Source organism: Phalacrocorax aristotelis, chromosome 1 (assembly GCF_949628215.1).
Source record: "Phalacrocorax aristotelis chromosome 1, bGulAri2.1, whole genome shotgun sequence".
Taxonomy (NCBI): Eukaryota; Metazoa; Chordata; class Aves; order Suliformes; family Phalacrocoracidae; genus Phalacrocorax; species Phalacrocorax aristotelis.
The window spans coordinates 67,819,075-67,844,232 of record NC_134276.1 but is presented as its reverse complement, the minus strand read 5'-3'; the positions used below and the strand labels follow the sequence as shown (position 1 = coordinate 67,844,232).

The 25,158-nt window shown below is 43.5% G+C and overlaps 2 protein-coding genes across 2 annotated transcripts in view; one reads left to right on the top strand and one right to left on the bottom strand.

Moving 5' to 3' along the window:
* Positions 1 to 21,089, bottom strand: CFAP97D2 (CFAP97 domain containing 2). The gene is made up of 3 exons (XM_075082340.1): positions 20,895 to 21,089; positions 3,221 to 3,301; positions 1 to 501 (listed from the first exon to the last, which is right to left on the bottom strand). Exons 1-3 carry the CDS (start codon positions 21,087 to 21,089, stop codon positions 379 to 381), a joined length of 399 nt encoding a protein of 132 aa, XP_074938441.1. The 3' UTR covers positions 1 to 378.
* Positions 20,846 to 25,158, top strand: part of RASA3 (RAS p21 protein activator 3) — a 134,556-nt gene continuing 130,243 nt past the window's right edge. The window contains exon 1 of the mRNA XM_075091775.1: positions 20,846 to 21,142. Coding sequence (XP_074947876.1) covers positions 21,088 to 21,142 — 55 coding nt within the window. The 5' untranslated portion in view covers positions 20,846 to 21,087. The remainder of the gene's footprint in view (positions 21,143 to 25,158) is intronic.

Here is a 25,158-nt window from a genome sequence, read left to right as displayed (position 1 = left end):
GTAGGAACAACTGGCAGAGTCAGCAGCAATGACTCACTTAGCAGGAACAACAGCTTTGCTGAGACATAATAGGTTTGCTTCATTTATTTCCTTAAAGTAGGGCAATGTTCTCTCTCTCTCTTTTTTTTTTTTTTTTAAATTTCCTCAGTTATTAAACTGAAAAACTAATTTAAAGCCATCTTCTCTTCAACAGAGGGTAGGATGAAAATGACCTGGCATTGGATTTCATGTGACAGGGCAAGCAAGTGGCTTTCTGAAGTGCTGATTATACCTTAGGCTGCCTTTTAAAATACATGCCCTCACAGAGCAGTTTATCCTCAGCTATGTTTGTTACTGGGAAGGTAACTTGATAACTACATAGAAATAGTGCTGCTGATGTTACCTTTTGGCCTTATAGTAATTTTTGTTGTCAATTCTTCCCTTTGTTCTCATGATGCAGGATGACATCTCCAGCAGCAAACAGTTGTCTCTTTCAATGATGGAAAGCCGGTCTTCCTGCAACTTTGTGTACAGAAGGGATAAAGAAATGCTTTTGTTTTTACAAGGCCAGAGCAAGCAGCAGTGATGTGTCATGGATACCTAACAGGGTGTTCACAACTGTTGTCCCCTCCTCTACACAGAGTGTGACAGGCACTGATGAGGTAAAACTGTGTCGGTCTTGGCAGAACCCTTTTTTCACCATTTTAATGGTGACACAGGAGAGAAAGCCCTTTGCAATGCGGAGACTTTGGCCCTGAAATACTTTCCTGCAACCACTGCAGCAGCCTGCATGATTAGCAAATGCATTTCATCAGTGTAATCAGAAGTTCTATAAATAATTATCAATGTATTTTCCAGGATCATAATTATCTTTTGTGTCTCTAGCAGCCTTCATAGACTCTCATCCAAACCCAGGGTTGTGATGGACGTTCTACAAACACACAATGGGGCTTAGCCAGGCTTCTCTGAAGTCAATGGAAGTCTTTCCATTATCTTTGGAGGGCTTTGGATCAAATGGTAATTCTTCCATTGACTTCAGTGAGATTTGGATTAGGTCCAGTGGCAGGCCATTTTTGTCCTGGAAGGGTTGCAGGCTAGTGTAAGAAGAGAAGCAGCAACTGGGTGTGACAAACAAATGGACAGGGATGTATGAGGCCGTATAAACTGGTTCTGTTCATCCTTAGTGTGATTTTAAGCCTCCGTAACTTCAGTTTTAAAAAGATAGTTTATGAATAATCTCTGAAATTAACTGTAAAAAGGCAAAACATCTTAGTGCCAAAAGTGGGATGAAAATTGAAGGAGTCCAGTGGAGGAGGGAGAATCCCTTTGGATGTCCTGGGGTATTGTCTAATTTTTAAAGAAATGTTAACATATTGTTTTCTGAGGAACACAAATCCATGCTAAAAGTATGTTTTTGCAGATTAGGAAGAAATGGGGGGGAGGTGAAAAGAAAAAATTTATTTTCAAGGTTATCTGTATCCCAAGAATGCCTTCTCCAGCAGGGCTGGGTTAGAGGAAACCAGAGAAAGGCTGGATGGAGGAGAGCAGGGAAAGCATTCTTGTTCATAACTGGACTTCAATTTCTCACCCTCAAAAACTTCTCAGAACAGAGACAATGAAGAAATAGTCTTGTTTTGAGCTTACTAATTCACTTCACACCTTCCCCCCCCCCCCCCCCCCCCTTTTTCATTATTTGATTCTAGGCACTCAAAAGATATTGCATGTCCTGTATAAAATGAATAGGAAACCCTGCTCATCCAGCCCTGATAGTTTTGGTGGCTAATGTTAGAGTAGCAAGTTACTGTAGGAAATCTAGTGCATCTGCCCTGTTTGCTGGACTTTACAGCCAAAGCGGGTCAGATGCTGGTCACGCTGCAGTGTAAAGGTACCTAAAAGTGGTGCATTAAGTAATCCCATCAGGCTCTGAATAACCTTGAGGAGAATGATTGTAAAGAACTGGTTAACAGAAGACTGCAACATTAGAGGGTTCTTTCTCTCTCTTCCTCTCTCTTTCTCACTCTCTTTCCCACTCTCTCTCTTTCTCACTCTCTCTCTTCCCCCTCTCTCTTCCCCCCTCTCTTCCCCCCCCTTCCCCCACCTCTTTCTTCCCCCTCTTTCTTTCCCCCTCTTTTTCTTTCCCCCTCTCTCTTTCTTTCCCTCCCTTTCTCTCTTTCCCCCTTTCCCTCCCTTTCCCTCCCTTTCCCTCTTTTCCCTCTTTCCCTCTTTTCCCTCTTTTCTTTCTGTACCGGTTTGGAAAGGAGGAGGATGAGAAAGAGACTAGGACCACAGTCTCACTTCCAGGTATCAGGACCTGTAGTTCAAGGCAACATGTCTGAGTAGTGGGTTCCTGTTGGTGAGGTTTTTGTTAACCTGGGGGGATGTTTATGCAATTATTCATTTTCAAAGGAACTTTATCAGTATTTTTTTTACAGTAACAGGAGAAAATTAAGAACAGCAATTGAATCCACATCCTAATATAGCATATGACTTTATGCATGGAGGAGAAATGAATTGTTTTGCTAGTGAAATGATTTTAAGGTGCCTGGGGATTATTATGTTGCACAGTGAGATGATAAACAATTTTAAGGAAATTAATTCTGAAGTCCTTACATGGGCTACGCTCCCATTGCCTGAGGGGCACTGTGTTGGAAATTAAGTCTTTGACAAGGTTTAGCTGCACGTGTTTTCTACTATGCTCACGTTTGGGGTTTTTTAATTGTTGTTGTTTCCTTTTAGTGAGCAGAGTTAATTAGGTAACAATTTATTTTCCACTCTCATCTTTTAATAAAAATTTGCCTCTTGGGAGCAGTAAGATTTTGAAGGATAACTGCCAGTCAAGGCTACCCATTGTTATTTTTCTGTGCTCTGAATATGTTAACATCCTATTATTCAGTTCATTGCTCTGTGTGTATCTTGATGATTGCGCTATTCTTGTTATTTGTGATGTTTTTTTTCATGGTTGTGCAGAATTACCTTTTAGGAGGCTATTTGAACACCATAGCACTTCTTAATCTGAAGCGCTCTGATTTCATCAATAATCATAAAGATATAGTAAGTTATTTAATGCTGCTGGGAGTGTGCTATTCAGGGATCCTGATAGTCCTGTCGCAACAATCACTGCACTGAGGGGAAAAAACCAAAAAGCCCTGAAACTGTGACCATCTGGTAGTCTCTTTGTTTTCTTTGAGAGCAGACGTGAAGGTAAGCATGCTAGTGCTCAGTGAAATAGCCAATACTATACCTTCAGCTTCTCTAACTTCACATGAAGGTGGCTGTATATTGCAGGGGTACTTGTGTCCACTAATGGTTTTGCTGCCTGAATCTGCAACAGAAATGAAACACTTATCCATTTTTGTTGGAAATACCCTTGCATATCATTATGGGAAATCTTTAATTCTCATGTTTTGATTTGTTAGCCAGCAGTAACACTATTAAGCATATGATTCATTACATCAGCAAAGCCAGACTTGCCCAGAAGAAGAGTAGTGGGAAATGAAAATGCTAAAAGCAGTTGTTATAAAGTCTGCTGGAGATGCAAAGTGCTATTTATGTTGGAGAAATGTAAAACTACATACAGTCCAGTTACAGTGGTGTTGATGGTATGATCGAGGAAGGCAGGCAGTTTTTATTAGGCATCCGTCAGAAATAAAAAGGTTAGTGTAAGAAAGCTGTAGGTACTCCTAAGCTGTGCCAGGTCTTCCAAAGGGATGCACATTTAGGATGCTGCCAGAAAGAGGTAGGCAATACTGGAAAAGGACTTCTTGTGTTCAAAGTAGTCCTAGGCGTCTTCTTATTAGTACTTTAGAATGATCATCAAAAGCAAATTGTGGATCTAATTATTCTAATGGAGTTGGTAGTTCAGTGGCACGATAGTGTTTGTCTCCATCGTGACCTAAATAGCCATGCAACATATGAGGAAGAAGAATAATCTGTGAGCTGTCTTGCACTGAAGAACCCCCTGTAAAAGAAAAGCAGGTAAGGGGGAGTGAGAGAGAGACAGGATTTAGAGGGGAGACCACTCTCTCTCAGTCTGGGGTCCTGCAGGGCGTGAGACTGGGTTGGTTAAAACACAATAAAAAACAACAAATTATTTTAGTCATGGAATACATGTGATAAACAGTCTCCCTCTGTCATACCTCATACTTGAACTGTTCCATTTCAGGCAGACTCGGTGATACAGAAAGAAGAGAGAAATACTTGCTATTTAAAAAAAAGAGGCTGCCAAGTAAGAGCAGCAGGCACAGCACCAACGCAAACCCCACGCAGCAAGGCATGACCTAAAGCACTGCCTGAGTCCAGGAGAAGTGTTCCCCATCTCTTTCTGCAGCAGCTTTGTGATAAGCTGAGGACCAGGCTTGAATCCCTGACAGCAGACCTGTCATACATACTACCAGGACAGGTTCCTTGCTTTTATAACAGGGTGAATAATTTACAGCATTGACTGGGACAATGTTTAGCAGTTCCTAGCTTTGTCTGAAATTCACTTGAACCGCTTGGCTTCTTGTGAAAACATTCAGCTGCTTTTTTGTGGCAGTCGTCTCTGAGGAGGTGGGATCCCAGAAGGGGCTGACTGCTCTGAACTCCAGCTGATTTCAGGGGAAGATGAGAACACTCATCTTAATCCTTTCTAGATCGCACCATGCTAAGTAGCTGATTTTTACTGGACAGCAGAACTAAACTTGGTAAATCTCTGAGGATATTGGTGGTTTTTCCTTCTGCTGCTGCTATCTCCTCTGCTTCTTCAGGTGCTTTAAATTATCAAGCTATTAAGTTATTTAAAAATAACTTTAAGAAGACATGCAGTTTGCAAAAGAGGGTTGTTATTATATCAGTAGAAATCACTGGTGTGAAGAATAAAATGTAATATTTATGCAAACTCTAATTTTAATTTATAGCTATGCAAACTGTTTCAAACTTGTACAACAAAAGGTGGGTTTAGAAACATCATTTCTTCTGAGTAATCTGGTTTCTGGGATGTGTTATGATTAATTTCTCTTCTGTCCTTACACGCACAACTGTAAAAGGTAAAACCTGGTATTTTTAAGCCCACCCTAATCTCTGTTGTGGCACTTTGCAGAGCCATGGTGGTTTTGGAGCCATTTTATATTTAATTCTATGCAGACTGTTGCAGAGAGGAGTCGTAACTGTTTTTATTCCCCCATTCCTTTCTTCCATTAAGAAAATAGCAAAATTATTCAGACTGGAAGTATTTGCTTTTGTGTACATAGAAACATGCTGGCCTTTTTTTGTACCTTTGCATCATGGAGAAAATTATAACTTTGCCCTAACCATTGCCATCTCTTTGGTGGTCTTTTCCAAGAAGCGTACCTTTCTTGGGTTTTTTGTATGTCGCTTTTTTTTCTTCCCTGCTCCCTATTTTTCCCCTTTCTGTCTTGCTCTGCTTTTTGGTAGTTTGGGTTTGTTGGTTTGGGTTTTTTTTTTTGTGAGGTCCTTCAGCGCAAAGCCTGCACATCACCAGGCAGAGGCCCTTATATTTTCTCAGAGCAGTGCTTGTCTCTCTCGGCAGAGCAAAAGCCTGTGCCGCAGATGTGTGCAGTTTTGGGCCCCTCACTACAGGAAGGACATCGAGGTGCTGGAGCGTGTCCAGAGAAGGGCAACAAAGCTGGTGAAGGGTCTGGAGAACAAGGCTTATGAGGAGCGGCTGAGGGAGCCGGGGTTGTTTAGTCTGAAGAAGAGGAGGCTGAGGGGAGACCTTGTCGCCCTCTACAACTACCTGAAAGGAGGTTGTAGCGAGGTGGGGGTTGGTCTCTCCTCCCTAGTAACAAGTGATAGGATGAGAGGAAATGGCCTCAAGCTGCGCCAGGGGAAGTTTAGGTTGGATATTAGGAAAAACTTCTTCACCGAAAGGGTTGTCAGGCATTGGAACAGGCTGCCCAGGGAGGTGGTTGAGCCACCATCCCTGGAGGTATTTAAAAGAAGGGTAGATGTGGTGCTTGAGGATATGGTTTAGTGGTGGACTTGGCAGCTATAGGTTAGTGGTTGGACTTGATGATCTTAAGGGTCTTTTCCAACCTTAACAATTCTATGATTCTATGATTGAGGACAACCTGCCAACTTACCCTGCTGCTTTCAGTTACCCCAGCCCGCAGGTGCTGCTGCTCTGGTAGCGGACGTTCACTGCAGCAAACCTGAATTCACGCCAGTGAAAGGCACGCTGAGATTTCCAGGCAACTAGCGTGGGAATGTAGGAGCACGCCAGCATGACGACACAGGGATGCTTGAAAAGGCCGCTCTTTGGCCATTGGAGACCTTGTTAGTCACTGCTTGATCCAGGTGTGAACCCTATAATAAGGAACAAAATTCTGTACCTTCTAAGCCATCCTTTGCCCAACAGGATAGTTACTATTTGCTTGCACTCAGAAATTAACATTTGTGTTTAATCCAAGAGCAGCTGAGTCGTGGGAAATATTTTGTTCTCTATAAATACATTTCTTCACTATATCTCTTGATGATATCTAACCTCTATTCTTGGCCTCTAAATGCCTTAACGCATGTATGAAGAGCTCTGTGTGCTGAACAAAGGAGAGTTCTGTATGCACAGCGGATGCTGAGGGTATTTCAGCTACACTAATACAAGTTCCCTGCCTTAAAAGACATACTGTTTAAATAGCCATGCTTATATACAATAGCAAGCCTCCTGAGGATAATTCACACAGAAGGAAATTTATTTATTTATTTCAATATCGTCAATTTGGTTAGAAAAATATGTCAAATTCAATTCTCTACCTCATCTTTAACTTTTTTCCACCTGCAAGTCAGATTATGGGAACAATGGAAGGAAGGAAGGAAGGAAGGAAGATATTTTTATACAGTTAATGAAACAGACCTGGTCTGGAAATAATGAAGAACTATTTCTTCGTATTAAAGCTAATTATATTGTGATACAATCTTCCTAAGGTAGCAATACGGTTGAATCATCGCTGATGGTATTCACTACTTATGGATTTTCACGAGGGAGCAGTCCTGCATTATTACTGATTTGGAGCAGATGACTGACCGAATCTTTTTCACTTCTGAATTTGGCAAACATCATTATGATAACTCTAGGCAGACACAAAATCTCTATCTCTATTTGCTGGATATTCTTAAAATGTGTCTCTTGTACCTTACTGCTGATATGTAGCTTTCATAGCAGTATTAAGAATGAGTAGAGAGGCTGCAGGCGTTTTGGGTAAGCTTATTCTTTCATGAAGGCCTCTGCTCTTTATCAAACGGTTGTACCTACCCTTTTCTTGTGTTCTTCATATTTTATTTTGTCCCATTTTTAGCTGAAGATATTTGCTGCCACATGGTAAAATTGGCTGGTAGGCTCAATGCATCTTGCACAAAATAAAGCATCTCTGAATCTGGATTTTTTAAAAAAAAAAAAAAACGGGGTATGAGTAATACCAGTCTGAGCCTTTCCTAAAGCAAAGCCCTGGAGACTTGTGGTATGTTTGTAGCTGGTCACGTGGGGGTTGTCATGGCATCGCGGCTCAGAAATGGAACGAATAGCTGGTGGTAGCGTTTCAAACAATACATTTAACAAATAGCAAACAAGAACTGAATGTTATAGCAAAGCATTCCAAGGAGTATTTTATTCATATATAAAATAGATTACCAATTACACTTTACTAGCCAGACCTACCTCCTGCTGATGAAGGAAAGACAGTGGTGTAAGCTATTAATAATGCTTTGCACACTACCGTAAATATGCAAAGGACTGTATAATGGGCTATATTTGCTGAACCTTGAACTGAATGGCATGCCTCAGTAATGTTCTGAGCAAACCCACAGTGGGAGGTGTCATCTTTTGCACTGCAATAATTTGTTTTAAACATATTTTTTCATTGATAAGTATGCACTTTTCAAAAGCCACTGCAAATGTGTTCATAGTGAAATAGTTCTGGGGTTTAATAGCCTTTTCACCTTTCTTTATCTGCATTCCATCTGATTGCTAATGAGTTACAGAAAGCTCAAACAGACTTCCAAAAGCCAGTTATTTACCAAGTTGACCACGGGTTCTCATGCAGGGCCACCTTGGCTATCACTCTTCACAGGCAGCGTTTGGCAGGGAGGCGAATGGGCAAAGATGTTTTCTTAGACCCACCCAAAAATGGAAAAGGTGCTTCTGGTCATCCCAGCTCAGCCTGGCCTCCTCCAAAGCTGGCCTTGAGCTGACACAGTTCAATGGATGTTTTCGTCCTTGTGGTGTGGAGAACCCTGAATCTGGGTCCAGCAGACTGCCAAAGAACTTTGCTTTTGTCTTGTGCATTTTTTTGGTAAGGCCCGTAGTTCCTAAGGAGAAGACGAATTACAACTTGAAGCTCTCATGGGTCTTTTAAAACCAGTAGGATAGTGCACATTATATAAAAGCACTTGGAAGTAAGGAGGGAACCTACGGCTGACATCACCAAAACTGACTAAACAGAATGGGTCTGTACGAGGATGAACCGGAGCATATTCCGTTTTGGCGCAAGGCTGTTCACGCAGGTTGTTTTAAAACAGCGTCTCATGTGGGTGGAGGGGAAGAGCAACACATCTATCGCACAACTACCCAACTCAAAATCAGGACCAGTGCTTTCTTGAATTTGTATCTTGATTATCTGTTGCGTTTTGGTAGCAAAGTAAGGTTGCATATAGGGGTTTGTGGTTTTTATTATAGTTGGTGCGAACTGGTGCTTAAACAATGGAAGCAGACGTAAAATTAAAACCTTGATACATACTATTTTTGAGCTGTAAAGCAAACACTCTTATTTGCAGACAAATAATGGAAGGAATTGAAGAGGGTTTTTTTTTCAGCTGCTCGGGTTCTTATTTTCTTCTTAATGTAACAGGAAGATGTGGAAAATGTCAGTAAAAATAATAAAAAGTACAGGATTGAAATACATTTCTTCAAATATATATAAAATCTAACTATCCCTGCAATACAATTACATTTTGCCCTTGAACAAGTAGAAATGCTTAGGCCCTCATTTGCTTGTCAGGGTCTTGGCCTTGGTCTTTTAAATGCTACATGTGTAATGATCTGTTACAGACAGATCTGAAGGGCACCATTATCAAAGGAATCTTTTCATTGATTTTGATGAAGCCTTTGAAATATAAGGAAAACATAGCCTCTTACATCGATGGAACCATGGCCCACCAAGAAATTGAAATCACTTTGAATAATTTCCCAGCTGCTTCTGAATTAAAGTTTGTGACACTGGAAGTGGCTTTAAACTTCCTCTGTGGTTGCCTGTTCTCTCTCTACCGTCAAAAGCTGTGGACCATATATGTATTCATTCCTAGCTGGGGTTTGGGTAGGGTTTTGGTGCTGGTGGGTTTTGTTTTGTTCTGAGATACGGAAAGCAAAGCTCAATGGTTTCAAAATTGACTGTCTTAATGTTGAACTACCTAAGGTCCATCGGGACTGTTCTGTCTGAAGATGGTGCTGGAAGACAGGAACAGCAGGTTCTACCTCCTTCTAATTTCACAGTCTAAACTTACAGCTACAAAAGGGGATTCTTTAGAGTGGCATTTCACTGCTTAGTCAAAGCAGACTCGTGAAGTATCCTTAACAAACCAGAGGACTGGGCCTACTACCTCTACAAGATAAAACAGATGTTTATGAAACATTTATTCTGTAGGTTATACAATTTTATGAAGTGGCAGCCATGGGAATTTCCATATTGTTTGCAGAAGGACTTGCTTATAATTTCTTGATAGCAAAAGCTACTTCCTGAAGAAGAACAGATGAGAAATAAGTAGATAATGAACATAAGTTTTTTTGCAAAAAATGCATTTTCCGGTATATATCAAGACACGTATACATTCAGCTTTCACACAAAGCATAGAGTGTTTTCTGCAGCATAAAAGCAAGGTGGTCAATACCAGTCTACTTTTTTAATGTGGCAATCTTGGAGGGTGCTGAGCTTCTGTTCTGAGATCTCAGCACCCTACAGCTCTCATAGGTTTCTGGGTATATTTTTTAATCTCTTTTTTTCTTTTGGTTTGATTTTTGAGCAAACCTGTTCATATAATATGTAGGACTGTAAGCTCTGCGGTTGGTATTGCTGCTAGCAATTTGAGTCTTGAGTTACTTCCCCCTTGAACTATGTTACAAGCTTAGTGAGTTGCTGCCTTTTTTCTCCCACCATCTTGGCCAGAAAAAGAGCTCGGGCTGGCTCAGGAGCTGCCAGATACAGCAGCTGCTTATGCTTGTGGCCCAGTTATGGAGTAAGTTAAAGAAGATGCTTCTTCTCCCACTGCACTCCCAATACAGATCATGTTTTTGGAGGTACTGTTGCTCACTGTGACCAGAAGTGCCTTTTTAGCTGTTTACTCTTGTTATGAAATTTGTAGATGTAGTAAGAAACTGTAAGTGGCAGAGTGTACATTTTCTAAAGCTTTAAAGGTTTTCTGTATTTGTGAAGAGGAAAATAAGTCCTTATTTTTTTGCTGACAGCTTTCCTGGTTATTTTAAAGTCATGGCAATTCCTCATCTTATTCTATGAAGCATTTGACTGACTTTGGGCACACGCGTAGACTGAACGATAGACATAGACTGGAGTAATTTGAGGGTGTGCTTGAGGATCAGGCCCAGTCTCCTTTCGTTAACTGCCTGTTGCTGGGTGGGCGTTTGGAGATGCTGAGAGAAGCCAATTTTTATTTTTTTTTTGGTCAGTTCAGAATGTTATGTGATAGGATCCAATGCTGTGACTTTGACCCTGCAAGCACACACCCTTATCATATAACTCACAAGCAAACCACCCGACTGAGTAGCTGAAGAGCCCATCTGTAGTCAGGGGGATAAAAAAAGCAACTGGAAAACCTGCTGGGGTGAGCGGGACCCACTCTGTCTGTGCATGCAGCATACCTAGCCGCTTCCATGGAAGGCCTGCCCGCAGTCACGCAGAGCGCTTCTTCATGCATACGTGTGCAGCAGAGAAAACCCTTCCCAGTGTGGCACAAGTGCTTGCTGTGCTGAGTGATGCAAAGGGAAGGGGACGTGAGCGCTATGGCTCCCACTGCAATACAAAAGCAGATTTACCAGATGCTTCCTTTAGACTTGACCCTTTCTGGAAGCTTTGAGCAGGAATTAGTTTTTGGCTGGGGAAAAAAAAAGGTTGTTTCCCACTTATTGTCTGAGAAACTGAGAGAAGGGAAAGGGGGTGGGGAAAGAGGAAGAGGAAGGGAAAAACATTGCCATGATTATATGGAGTTTTATTTATATATACATATGTTTATATCTACATACACAATTTTAAATCTTTTGGGCAATGTTTGCTAAGATCCAGGCTTCCTTGATCTACAGCAAAAATGCCAAGTCAACTAATGCTGATAACTCATTTTTCTTAGTGGTTTTAATGTGGGAGGAGGGCACAGAGGGAGAGGGGAGGACTGTCAGGTGATTGACTGAGCTTCTGCATTGAGGTCAGTTTGCTTGTGCAGTAGCCCTTAGCTTTCTGAGGAACGCTGGTCTTAAGGCACGGGTGCTATGGAGTACGCAGGCAGAGATGAGGCCAGGGCGCTGTCCCCCATCTTTGCCTGAGGAGGGGAGCTCTTTCTGGGTAACCCCAGAAGGCCGTGGAGAAGGTGACTGAGAGCAGGCTGTTGCTGCTGAAAAGCTTGTCTGTAGCCCGAGGCCAGCACATCCTGGGACTGAGGGCTGGGTGAATTAGCCCAGCAGGCCCATCCCTCCGAGGCGAGTGCCTGCATTCAGCCACATGCCTGCCTGGATACAAACGGCAGCAGCAATGACTGCAGCAAAGATGAGACGATTTCTGCTGTGGACAGGCTGGGGGTATTGTTGATTCTTCGTCTGGCAGTTTTTTAATTTGTGGGTCTCTTCTTTGCAAGAAACCCTTGTCAGGCTTTACAAGAGCAAACCTCAGCCCACTTGTCAGCACGAGGCATGGCTGAATTTGCGGCTGGAAAGAGGGGAACTTGCCGGTGCAGGAAAAGCCCATGTTGCTGGAAGAGAGTTGGTAGCCTCTTAAGAGCAGCAGAGAGGAGAAAACTTGGAGGCACCTGAAGCATGGCTAGCTCTGACCCCCTAAGCACTGCGAAGTGGCAAAGGCTTTCGGCTAAAAGCCAAAACCCAACAGAAACATTGTTTTGTGCGTTTGCAGGTGGGTGCGCAGTAGTGCAAACGCTATGGGAACGAGCTGTGGTTAGTATTCGCTAACTGTGTGATTGCTGCACCTGGGAAGCAATAGACTGCAGCAGGAGGTAGGCGCCTCTGCCCAGCGGGGCACCCCTCCGGCAGGCCTGGCCCTTCTACTCCGCAGGAGGCATGTGAAAGCAGATGCCAATGTGAATTCTTGCTGAAGTGTTGCTCCCTGGTTTAGATTTGTTGTATTGCTTTCAGGGCTGCTTCCCGCTGTAAACATCTGAGTGCTTGATAAAGGTTAGAACAAGTTAGTGGAGAAAATTAGGAATTAACTATAATTTTATTAGGTCTTTGCATACGTCTTCTCTTTTTCTCTTTCTCCACTCCAACCCACGGAGCTAGATAACCATAATAAATCACTTATATCCCCATCTTTATTTTTGATTCTCCTTCTTTGGGCTCAGAAATAATTGAAAGGTACCCAGAGAAAAGCACTGTGTTTTCCTGAATGCAAGCGCTGCCTAAACGTGAACCCTGGGCTCTTCTTCTAAACCTGTTGGGTGTATAGATGTCAGCTTCTTAAGGGCCTGGGTATGATTTTTGGAAAAAAAACCCAAAGGGACTGGAACTCTAATCTAGTTGTACCTGTGTCTCTCTCCCCACTGGCCTGGGGAGCCCTGCCAAGTGCAACACTGCACGAATACAATCAGTCCTGCCATCGGCCAGTCAGATGCAATAAGCCAGCGCGCTGACAAGAACCGCTAGTCTTACCTGTGTGGCCTGCTACTATTCAGCCTCTTCCACGCAAGCGAGAGAGGAAGGCGAGTCTTGCAGCGCTGCCTTCAGATTTACCCTCTGGCTTACTTGGATTTCTTATGCTGGTTTGCTGGCACAGAAGCAGCAAATTACAAGGTTCTGGTGCTCTGAGGAATACCTCATCCAAACCCGCTCACTGCTTTTTTTTTTTTTTTTTTTTGAGTGAGAGCAGATGTCCCGGACAGGCAGGTTTTGTTCTCCTTGAGGGTTTTATGGGCCACCATAAAGCCAGAATGGTCAGTCTCTTCACATGAGGCTCAAAGACAATGCAAAACTGTATTGGGTAGAGGAATAAATCCTATGCGAGGAAAGCACAGGGAGACTTGCAGTTGTGCCGTTTCCAGCAGAGTGGCAAGAGTGCTATGCCAGCTGGAGATGGGATTAGCTGGGTACATTCATTTCAGATTATATATCTTGCTTTCTGGTCAGATGCAGACAGCTAATGTTATTCTCAATAGCAAATTTAATTTCTGTTTGTTTAAACAACGTCATGTTATGCCTTCTCTGTGAACACAGGTGAACACCCCCATGTGCAAATTGAACTTTCCCAGTGGGTGCAAGAGGAATAAGCTCCCGGGTACAAAGAACATATTTTGCTCTGACATTTTTGCTTGTTTGGTGAGTGACCAGACCTTCCATCTGGGGAACTTCATTGAGATATCACAGCTATTTCCAGCAGGTGGCAGACGCTAGTAACCAAATGTGGGTACAAATGATGTGTTTTCCAGACTGTTTATTCACATATTGACTTAAATATACACATTATGTACCGGCTATAAATCTGTTTCCAACAGCAATAAAATAAGATTGCAGAATTGGAGCCGATTAGTAGTTACCCATGATAATATGTAATTAAATACTTAGGAATCAAGTGTGGTATGATTTTTTTTACTTCAGCTTTGATTTTTTTTTTTATCTCCCAGATCAGAGAAATTGCTTCTGTTCCAAAAACTTCCAAATAACCATCTGGCTAATTGTGTTCCATGGTATAAGATTATCTTTGCTCATGTACTGTGATGGGAGAGAGCTCCTTCATGCAGTCATGCCTGGATAATTAGCCAGTGTTTTAAAGAACTGCATGCTAAAAGAATGGTGCCAAATTGCACCACATTGCCTTTCCTAGGTGGCACCTCACCGGCAGAGTGGCTCTGCCTGAGTGGTACTACGGACCGAGGGAAGGTTTTTTTTGAGATTAGCAGTCCCTAATGAGGACCGGATTTTGCTCCTTGTGCTCTCCTCAGTAGTTACTCACACACATGAGTAATCCCAGTGGGTTCAATGGGAGCTATTCACCATGCAGAGAGAGGGTGGCATTTGCAAACTGACCCGCCAGCATTGGCTTCAATGGGATTTTTGAGCAAATGCAAGACCACAGCATCTGACCCTTAGTAAACGCCTGACTACATGGAAAAGTCTACTCAAGATTTGTAGATGCCTGTGGGATAGCTGTGTCACTCCCAGCACTGGTTGTGGATGAATTATGCAAAGCTTCCCAAAGTCAATGTAAACTTTATAGCATCTGTCATATATGTTGCTTATACCACAAAACTGGGGCATATCTGGGAGGCACAGAAGTGTTTGTTTTATGAGTGTTTTCGGGTAGGTGTTGGTAGTATAATCCCAGTGGCTTCCCGCTGGGGACTGTACAATCCCCTGAGGTGGATATGAGGGAGAAGATGGGATACGACCTCTCCTTGCAGTCCTCTCAGAAGCGATATTATTGGTGCTGCTAAATTGAGGGGGGCTGAAGTTTTGCCTTGGGGTTAGAGAGTAAGGATGGACTTCTGTATCGTTAAATTAATTCTCATAAAGAACAGAGAACACTGCAGATGAGCTGATGACATAAAAGCAAAGAAGATATGAAAGTGATGATTATGGCTGCCAATGTGCAATGGCTTGTGAAATACGGGTGTTTATATGCCTGCTTGCATAACCACATATTTATTGTAAACAACAGAACCCAGTATTTTTAAAAAAGTAGAAAGTCCCATTGCTGCTCAGTTTTTCTTTCTCAGGATCATTTGCTCTTTTCACTTAGCTACGGCAGTTCCACAGAAGGCTAATGTGGGAGAGATGAGAATGGATGCATACTTATTAAACTGCAGTAAAATTCACCACATTTCATTCTTGTACATAATAACTGGTTTTTTATTTTCTGTAAGATCTTAACGCAGTTTTATTACATTATAATCTTTTATGGAAGGATAAAGGCGTTTGTTCCTTAATAGGAAAGCAAAATTTATAGGCTCAAGTAAAGCAGATATGATCCAGAACACAATGCTTCTATGAGTTTAACCAGAAGGTGTTTCATCTTGGTAAACTCCACAGGAATTCTGAACGTCCTGCGCTTGCTGCTGAAATGATTGGATTTTAACACAGTTACATTTTTTAGGAGGACACTAGACGGACAGATTTTTAGAAGCGATGAACAAGAATTAAAGGAGCAAAGTTGTGTTTTAAAAAAAAAACCAAAACATACAACATGAAAATTAATTGTGTTGTCTCAGCTATTGTAACAACCAGTTCTCACTGGCCCCTTTTTCCTGTAATTAAAGTCATTTTTCTTTTCCCCCTTCTGGCCTCTTCCTGGCCCAGTGTTCTCGCAACAACCAGCAAAAATGTGAGATATTTTGAACAGGCAAGTAGTAAGAACAACAGGTAGACATGCTTTTCTTCCTCTACTCGGTTCACAGTGTAGATTCTTGCTTTCTTTAAGTGTAGAAACTGCAGTGCAACCCCCAGTTTTCTTGCTTCTGATGCAGAGATCCATTTTTATCCTGTGAGTGCACCATACATGTACATACTGGTACAGCCCCCCCCGCCATTCAGTAACAGCCATCTCAGTAGGGTCCACTCTTTCTCATGTTTCTCCTTCAATTAAACTTTGTCACTTCTGTATTTTTGTGAAATCTGTGCTTTCTTGTCACTGTTGCTGACGTTTTGCTAATTAAAACCTTCTCCTTGTCATCATTCTCTTCCTTTCCTTCTTTCATTTAGCATAATGGCCAAAGTGTTTCTCTGCCAGACTAATCATACAAGCGATTTCATGACTGTTTCTTCATTCCTCTGTAGCTATGTCAGATGCAAACTCTTAGCCTTTGGAGATACAGGTAATCACAAATTCACCCTTAATTTCCTGCTTACATAGGTTCATTATATTTCTGCCATACTTCACTATGCATGGAAACCAGGGGAAGCACTGCAGCCTTTTCCTGACCAGTTGGCTGGTTCTAGAACTTCAGGAGGAAAAAAAAAAAAAAGACTACTTTTATTATTTTACTGTGAAAGGTATCACTGCAAGAGCTAAATCTACCACTCAGTCAGAGTGTAGGAATCAGAGGCACCTTCAACGACATCTTTGCTTCCCCACTCACTTTGCCAGGGATGAATGTTTATTGGGTCACCCTAGCCAGAGTAGTCATACCACGCAGCACCTCTCTATGGATAGTAGCTGCCTTTAGGCCTGATAGATATATTATTAGTTGAAACTATCTATGGCCTCCTAAAATTTAATCACAGTTATCTGGCTCAGTCGTCAGATCATAGTCTTACTTTGTGTTACTTCCTTAGATTTGTCTTAAATATGCTGTTCCCCCACATAAATAGAGGTAGCAGCTTGGTGGTACCCAGGGGACAGTAGGTTCATATTTTGTAAGTTTCTTGCATAATGCAAAAGGAGATTAGAAAGCTTCTTATTTTCTGTTTCCTCCCGAGAGAAAGCTATCATGTAGATCAAGAGAGGAAATGATTTCCTTGCTTGGCACAAATGAGTCACAGAAAATGACCTTCTTTGTAGTCTAATTTAGACCCAAGAATCCTCTGAAAAGCTGATAATATAAACCCATATGACTTGGATGAAGAAAAGTTGGAGAAGATATTGTCATTAACGCACTCATCCACATATCAAAAAGCAGCACTTCACTTTGCCTAGATTTTTTGATCAGACTGCTAGCAGCTGCAAACCTCATGTTGCCTGCACATGTTATCTGTAATACACACACACACACATACATGTGATATGCTGCTGCTGAGGTTTCATTTCAACAATGGAGATATTGAAAAAGCAATGCACATTCTTTGGCTGTTTCTTATAATGCGTTTAACTTATTTAAAAATACATATTCATGTGAGTTTTGAAACATTGCTTTAATTTACATTGTTGGACTGTACAGCACGTAGATTTGGAGACACATGTTTATTGCAGAGAAAGCAAAAAGCTTTTAGCCTTATGTCAAGAAAACAAGAGGCAACAGAAAATAAAACAGCACACTGATACACAAAAGCACACTGTCAAAGAGCTTCAGCAGAAAAGGGCTGGTGGGAAACCAGAAGAGTAACTAGACAGCACAGCGAGCCACAAGTAACAATGTGTAGATTCTCATGTGAGGAAGCTTGATTTATTTTGTGGCAAAGAGTGTAAGAAGGTGCCAGCCTTTTTTTTTTCTCTTTTTTTCCTTGCTGTAAGTTATTTTTAAATACTAGGGGTTTTTTGCTATTTTGGTGGTTTGTTTTTAATGTTGGTCTGTTCTGATTGTTGTTAGTTGATTCTGTAGGCATCTTGGTAGTTTCTTTTATGCTTAATTGCAGAAGTTGGTGGTACTAGACCACGTTTTAAAGGAAAGGCTGGGTTTATGGTTGACTTTTGCCACAGCCTTCCCGGACAAATCCATGCTCTTGGTAAAGCTAGGCCATCCTGAAAAACAGCCTAGCAGTGTAGCTGTGAGTAAACACACACTCCTAAAGCTGCCCAGCATGCCACTGTATTCCAGTCACACCTTTGGATTGGGATGCTTTCTGCTCAGGTTGCTTATGATCACCGGCAAAGCGTTTCAAAGCATCTTGGCTTACGGGCCTCTTGTTTTTTGTAATGTACAAATGGGAGTCATCACAGGTTGGGTGTTTTTTTTTTAACCAACAAACACGGTACACCACATGCCCTTGTGAGCACCAGTGCTAGCACAGAGAGAAGTTGCAAGCAACACCTCAGGTCAGGATGTGGGGGCAACCATCACTTTAGATAACAGAGTGAATTTAAGCTGGGTCAAATGAAATTAGATTTGAGAGTGGTGGATTCTGACTGCAAAGTTGGGTACGCAAAAAGTGGTGGGGAATTTATGTAGAGCCTGGTTTTGTGAATGTATAATAACTGGGTTATAGGTAGATACCTTGTTTTGTTTCCTGGACATAAAGAAGACAAAAGTGTCATGACTGTCTGAAAAGAACACAACTGCAAATTGGGAAGGATAGTTTCTTGAGTATCTGCTGAGAGTAACTCTTAGACCAGCAAATGCTGAGAAAAGAATTGATGAATTGTTTTTGGTTTTTTAATTACTATTCTGGGGTCAACTTTCTGCAGATGAGAAAAGCTTCAGACAGGGAAATGAGGTCAACTGAAGTCTTTAGGTACCAAAGGCAAACACAGAAAACAGAAGTAAAATATTTTACCTGAGATGTCTATAATATTAAGAGCATGGAAGCAAGTTTCTCCCTGATGCTGTTGGGGAAGTTTTATCAGTTCCCAGTATCAGTGCATAGATGAAGTTCCTTTGGTTGATGAATACCACAAGTACAAAGATAACATATTTTTAAAGAGATCTATAAGCTCAATTTGCCAGCTCGTTTGGGGTCAACTTATAGGGATCCTGACAATAGAATCCATTTTCCTTTGCTTATAGCTAAACTTCAGCCACTTGCTCATAGCTGTAAGTCCTTGTTTCTGCCTGTGTACAGCATTGTGTGTAACAGTTGTTTGCCGTTCTTCTTCAGTGAGATGACTCAGTGGGCCTGTATTTATTTTGTGCAAATATGTTCAAGGTGTGTGCCTGCGTGGCGAAGCAGCAAAAGCACCAGCCATTCGATAATCCTTTTTATCTGTAAGCATGTACAGAGTGTTAAAACAGACCTGTACAACACGCATACTCCAAAACTGTTTGTCACATCCAGTGTCTGAGAGGCAAAACAGGTTGGCCAGTCTGAACCAATGTCCTTCCTAAAATGTGAGCTATCTGATCAGCGTTCTTGTAGCTTCTGTTCAGGCTGTTGCTTGTGTTGCCTCTTGTCCAGCTAGAACACGAGACAAAAACAGGGGAGTTAGAAGTATTGTGACAGGTGAAGTTGAGGCTATGGTGAAGAAAATGCTAAAGGTTATTAGGACAGGGACCACTGAAGGTATCACAGGGGATGCAAAGGACCAGCGGGCAGAAGAGCTGAAGTATTTAAGTGAGCTGGGAGTGTTATGGAGAAGAGACGATACGTGGTAGGTGGAACGGGGATAATGTAATGAGGTTACAGAGGACACTGGGCATATTGCAGCGAGGAGGAGGGAATTACAGCATGGATGTTGGTAAATGGAATCCTGTGCTTTAAAAAAATCCCTTCAGAGTCTTGTGCTATAAAAGTATTTTTATCGAATTACATATATCACTTGGCTATGCAGACAAGGAGAACACAGTAAAGTCAGGCAACTCCTTAAGATAACTCCCTGCTTCCTTTTTTGGCTGTGAGCTTGCCAGTTTCCTTCAGAGTTAGGCCAATACCTGTGCTGGAAAATGCAGATGCCCCAGGCTTTCCTACAAGCTGACTTCCCCTGCCACTGTAGCTTCATCGCAAGTTTTCATTTCCTCTTATATATTTCAATATCTCACTCTTTTTTTTTTTTTTAACTAAAGGGACTTCATTATGTGTTGTACGTGCCATGATTCAAGCAGTGATGGACTGCCCAGCTGTATTCTAGCTTGCCTGGACAACTTCTTGCCTACAGACTTCATACCGCATGTGACTGACTTAGGATTTGCCTTCTGATTTCTTGCTGTCCTTTAATAGTTCAGTTCTTTCACTATTAGCTTCTTAATATATGTATAGATTGTTCTTAGTCTGTTTGCCTTTCTCTCACTTGTGAAATTCATAGCTAGAGCGGGCAAGCATTTGATGGTGTTTTTTTCTTTTTTCTTTTTTGTTTTTGCTGCAGGCTTGAGAAAGGGCATTTTGTTGGGCTTCTCAGACATGCCGGACTGTGATGCACCTGGGCTGTTCTAGTAAGGATGTTCTAAGCTTCCTCAGCGGGGTTGTGGTTGTCTGCACAAAAGTAATTGAAATTTTTTACTTTTTGAAATAATGTAATCTGTAGACCTCTATTGAACTTTGTGCCCTGCTTCTGCCAGACCTTTATGGAAGGAGCGTTTCCACTACTGACTTTTCAAGACCCAAAGTTTGGCACTGAATACTTACACAGTCCGTTTCTTGATGTTTAATGTGTAAACATGCAAACCTGAAATCTGAATTCCCTGCTCTTCCCGTGCAATCAGGTAGAGTGAGCTTTGCCGCTGGTCAGATGGAGCCAGGAGACAGACTGGCCTGCTCCCAGCGCCCAAACGCGTTTGTTTATTTCATACAGGCACTCGTTCCCCACTGATGAATGAAATTCAACCTGGAGCCGTGGCAAGTGCCCTTCCCTTATGGCTCTATGGGAAAGAGGGCTTGAACATCCCTCCCTGCCTCCCTTTCGCCATGACGCGCAGGCCCCGCGGCCCGGGCCAACGGCTGCTCCTCGACGGTTGGTCCTGGCTGGCGTTGGAGTCGGGCCACAGAGTTAGTCAGCCTTCCCCCCTCCTTCCCACCCTCCGCTGCCCCCTCGGCAGTCCCGGCGGGGTGAGGGGGTGGGCTGCCGCGGCCGAGAGGAACGGGGCCGCCCCTCGCGCCCGCCGCCTCCCCCTCACGGCGGGACGGGAGCGGGGGGCCGGCTGAGGCGCGGCGCGCGCGCCTCGCAGCTGGGCGGCCAAGCGGCCGCCGCGCGCGGCGTTCCAGCTGTTGCAAAGCACCGCAACACCCCCACACCCCCCCGCCTCTGTCCGCCGGCACCCAACTCCCCCTCCCACCCCGGCAAGCAGCGGCCCAATGAGCGGCGCGGCCGGCTGCGCCGCTGGCCAATGAGGGAGCGGGGGCGGGAGCTGCAGGCGCGAGGGGCGGGAGGTGCTGGGCTCCGCTCCGCTTGGTCGATCGCGCCCACCCTCCCTCGCTTGCGGGAGCCCGGTCGCAGCGCGTTCCGATCCGTCCGCTTGCTCTCCTTCACGTCGCGGCGGAGCAGCTCGCCTGCCTCATCCTCCTCTTCATCCTCCTCCTTCCCGGCCCGGCGTATCCGCGGCGGCGGGGCTCGAGCACCGCTGAGCGCCAGGCGCGGCGGCGGCAGCACCACCACCACCATGGCGGTGGAGGAAGAGGGGCTGCGGGTTTTCCAGAGCGTCAGGATTAAAATCGGTGAGGGTGGCTGGCAGCGGGGCGGGGAGCCCCGGCTGGAGCGAGCCGGGCCGGGAGATGGGGAGCGCCCGCTGCGCCGAGGCACCCGGCGCCGGCCCCTCCTTTGCGCTCCGCGGCGCGGCGGGTCCCGTCCCGTCCCGTCCCGCCGGGGAAGCGGTGGGGGGCGGCGGCGGCGGGGCGGGCGGTGCCCGCGGCCCGGCGGGGCTCCGCGGCACCTCTGCGGGGCCGGTGGGAGCGGCGCCTTGAGGGGCGGCCGGCCGGTGCCCGTGAGGCGGGCGGGCGGGTGTCGCGGTGACAGGCCGGCAGCGCCCTGCGCGCCCGGCTGGCGAACGGCCCCGGCGGGGGTCCGGGCGGCGAAGAGTATGAGGCCGATTTTGCGTCGGATTGGTGTTTTTTTTTTTTTTTGCCCCTTTTCGTTGCTAAACTACGCGCTAAAAGTTTGAAGGCGGTCACTGAGTCTCCGTACTCTTGTGTCAGTGGCAAAGCCGGCGCGAAACCGGCCAAAAAGCGGCTGTGGGAAAGTGCCGGTAGTTCAAGCCTCAGCGAGCGGGACGGGCTGAGGCTGCTGCCGCCGCTTCACGGCTTCCTACGGCTCGCGTTCGGAGATTCCCTCTTCTTCTTGCTGTTGATCGAGTTCCAAACCACATTATTAGAAAGTAAGCGACAGATGTCAGCGTGCAGATTAAACTCTCCCTGGTAGAGTTCTGAGCGTGCCGGCTGGGAGGGAAATCCCTCGTTTCCGTAACAGAATCAAACCCGTATGCAGAGGGAGCGGTTTGCCTCGCTTAGATGGGGCATGGTGGTGGGGAGCTCGGGGGGGGAAGTGGAAAAGTTTAGTGCCAGACTCGCAGTGGTGGGTAGTAAGGGAGTTGGATTTGGCGCTTCCTTATTAACGCTCTTGAAAAATTTCCCCTTGCATATCCGTGCATGTGAAAGCGAATTTGCAACCTCCAGTTGTCATGTTAGATAAAACTGGACCTTGAGTTTGCATAGGAAATCTCATTATTGGATAATGGCATTAGCATTTCAAAGAGACCATTGCTAGGACTGTTTCTTTATTAATCGTTAGCAGGTAGTTTAGCGATAGCAGACTCTAAGAAGCAAAATTTTACAACATAAACTAAAAATTTTGTGTTGGTTCTGTGTTCTTTTATGCATCCAGAAAATAGATTCAGTACGACTATGAAGCATGGTCAGAGAGTTGTTTTCTGGTTCTTTTCAGAGACGAGAGGGGAAAAAAAAGTCTTTTTACAAGGGAGAAATTCAGATACCACGCAAGTGGTGCTATTGCAGGGTGTTCCTGTTTAGTGATTTTTGGTGAAAGGAGTAAGAACACATCTCACATATAGGATGATGACTCTTGGGTGTTTTTTTTTTTGAGAAGAAAACAGTGATGTTGTACCTAAACGATTGATGTCACTGGAGAGTGGGGGCTTCTTTGAGTGGTAGAAGAGATCAAAGATAATAACAGCAGGAAAGGACTTGAGATTAATCTCATTAAATCATGGACTAAACTTAATCCTACTGCTGACTTCAGTTATCAGGGTCCTCGTCAGAGCTAAGCATTTGATTAATGTGCAGTATCGCAGCAAGGATTTCTGCTGCCTTTTAGCATGGATAGTAAGTAGGAAAAACTACATGCATTACTGGTACACTGGTGCTTCACTTCTGCCTTCTAAGCAGAACATCTTTACTCAATGAACTGCAAGACTAATGCCAGGCACTTTCTGAAGCGCCGCTGTGCCCAGGTTTTCTACTCTAATGCAGCAGAGGGCGATAATAAGCACGCACAAAAGCGAGCTCTTTCGCTCTGTTCAGTAGAAGGTATCTGAAAGCATATTCATCAGCGTTCGTGGCAGGAATACGAGTTTCTGGGATTTGTTTTAGAAAGTTAAATCCTTTTCTGTAGCTGACTATCTTTTGTGAACTTTGTCAGAAAAATAGAAGTGGCAGGATTGCTCTGATGGATTGAGGGAGTATTTCTAACTAACAGGCCTTGTAAAGAAATCCTTATCTTAAAGAAATTGTATATGGAGCCTTGTAGACTCCCTTCAAAAAAATCTGAGAGGATTTGAAAAGAGATGGTGAACACTGGAGGGACACTACTTTTGTTAGCTATTCCCAAGAGTACATTTGTCTCTTAGTGGTTCCCATTCACTAGCATCTTGTAGGTTTCTCTCTTTTCTAGTGACAGGAGGCTTTGAATCTTTTGATGGGCTAAGGGATAAGTTATTTGAGGACAAACGGATAAGTAATTTCTCATCTTGATTTGCTTTGATTTATCATGCTCCAGAAGTTATGTTCTTTGGGAACTTGTTTCATGGCCAAGCTCTGACTGATCTCTGACTCGTAGATAGTCTGTGCTTGATGTGCTAAGATGTTTCCTTCTTAGTAGTGCCTTTGCTGGCAAATCATGAATGGGAGCACTGATATACAGGTATGCCTCAGTGTAAATCTCATGAAATGTAGGACTGATTCTTTGAAGAATCAGTGGAAGAGCACTGTGAGATCAGGGTGGGGCACACATGGTGGCGTGCCTGTCTTAATAGAGGCTGATGTAGTTTGGATGCCTCAGGCCGTGCAAAACATCTGTAGCCTAGAGGTGTTTGAATGCCCTAATGTAATATATTGTTATGTCTGGGTCTTGTCCTGTGTTTCCAGGAAGCTGCAGGTAAATGAAGGCATTTTCCACTGCTGGTGTAACTTGTTCTTTTAAGACTGGTAGGTTGCATAGAATCAGCCATATTGAGCTAGATGGGTAATTATATCCGAGATCTCCTAAAAGCTTCCCCATTCTGAGTAGTGGTGTTTCTAGTCACGTTGGGATTTGGCTTGAGCCATCTGTTTCATCTATCGAAAACGTGAACCCTTGAGCTTCTTAAGAACCTGTGTTTCCCTCATTTGGTTGCCCTGCCAATGATGTGCCACTTAAAAAAAAAAAAAAAGTCTCATTGAGACACTGAAGTTGTGGAGCAATGATGTGAACTCTTCTTGTCATTGCGGGTAGCAGTGTTAAGAGGAATTGTTACTGTGCTACCTCTTGTCCAGTTTCTGGTTTCTTTTGTGGTTTGTTGAACTGAAAGAACTCAATGCCTGGCTACTTCTGCTCATGTCTTTTGCAAGGAAGTAACATGTGCTAAAAAGAAAAAAGTTGTATCTGTGCTAATGAATGCACCCTTCAAATGTCTATTAGAAATTGATTTATTTTGGCTTCCCATAACTGAAACTGTTGTCCTTTTGTCTTTTTTTCCTTAATTGAATTTTTTTTCTACCGGAATCCCTTATACATAAACAAAACAATGTGTCATGTAAGACTAAACAAACACTTCCTATAAGATTGCCACTTTGAGGAAGTGTGCAGTGCTGATATTTCCATGAGTCAGTGTTTCAAAACCTGAGAGGAAACAACATAAGGGTCTATGGCTGATGATTGGCTGGAAAAACTACAAAGAGAGTCCTTCTGCTTGACAACATAACTTGTGTTGTCCTGTTCATAATACTTAATAAATATACTGTACATAATTGCTATTTTTTCCCCTCCTTAAATGGCACCAACTATTAAACTTTCAGTTGGAAAAAATAAAAGCTCGTGTTCAGCATTTCTGCTGTGGAAGGCTATATACTGGTTAGCGGAGAACTTTCTGCTGGATTTTACTTTGTGAAATTATTTATACTTGAAAAATCTGAAGACAAGGCTCATTTGTGAATTCTCACTGTAAAGTAACAAGCTTTCCATGTGCCTGAAATCTAGTACTCTTGTATGAAGGAGTATGAGGCTCTACTCTGAAACTGTTTTTCTAGCTGTAGCTGGGCTTGTTTTAGAGGTTAAACTGTCCCATAGCTTTTGGAATAGTAATTGAGACCAGAGGGTACTGCACATCAAGAGGCTAACAGGGGCACCAGTATAATGAGGAGGACTTTTAGCTCATTGTTTTGTTGACCTCAGAGATCATAATGGTCCACTCGTACACTGTGAGGGCTTGTCGCAATTTAAGACTTCCATAAACTTCTAAAGC

What these genes read in the sequence shown, in the direction of transcription:
- CFAP97D2 (XM_075082340.1), bottom strand. Translation starts at nt 21,089, where the DNA reads ATGGTGGTGGTGGTGCTGCCGCCGCCGCGCCTGGCGCTCAGCGGTGCT. An exon ending in GCTCCCGCAAGCGAGGGAGG is followed by an intron (nt 3,302 to 20,894) that starts GTGGGCGCGATC and finishes TTTCTGTTGCAG; the next exon opens with ATTCAGGCAGCAAAACCATT. An exon ending in TGAAGTTAGAGAAGCTGAAG is followed by an intron (nt 502 to 3,220) that starts GTATAGTATTGG and finishes CTGTACACAAAG; the next exon opens with TTGCAGGAAGACCGGCTTTC.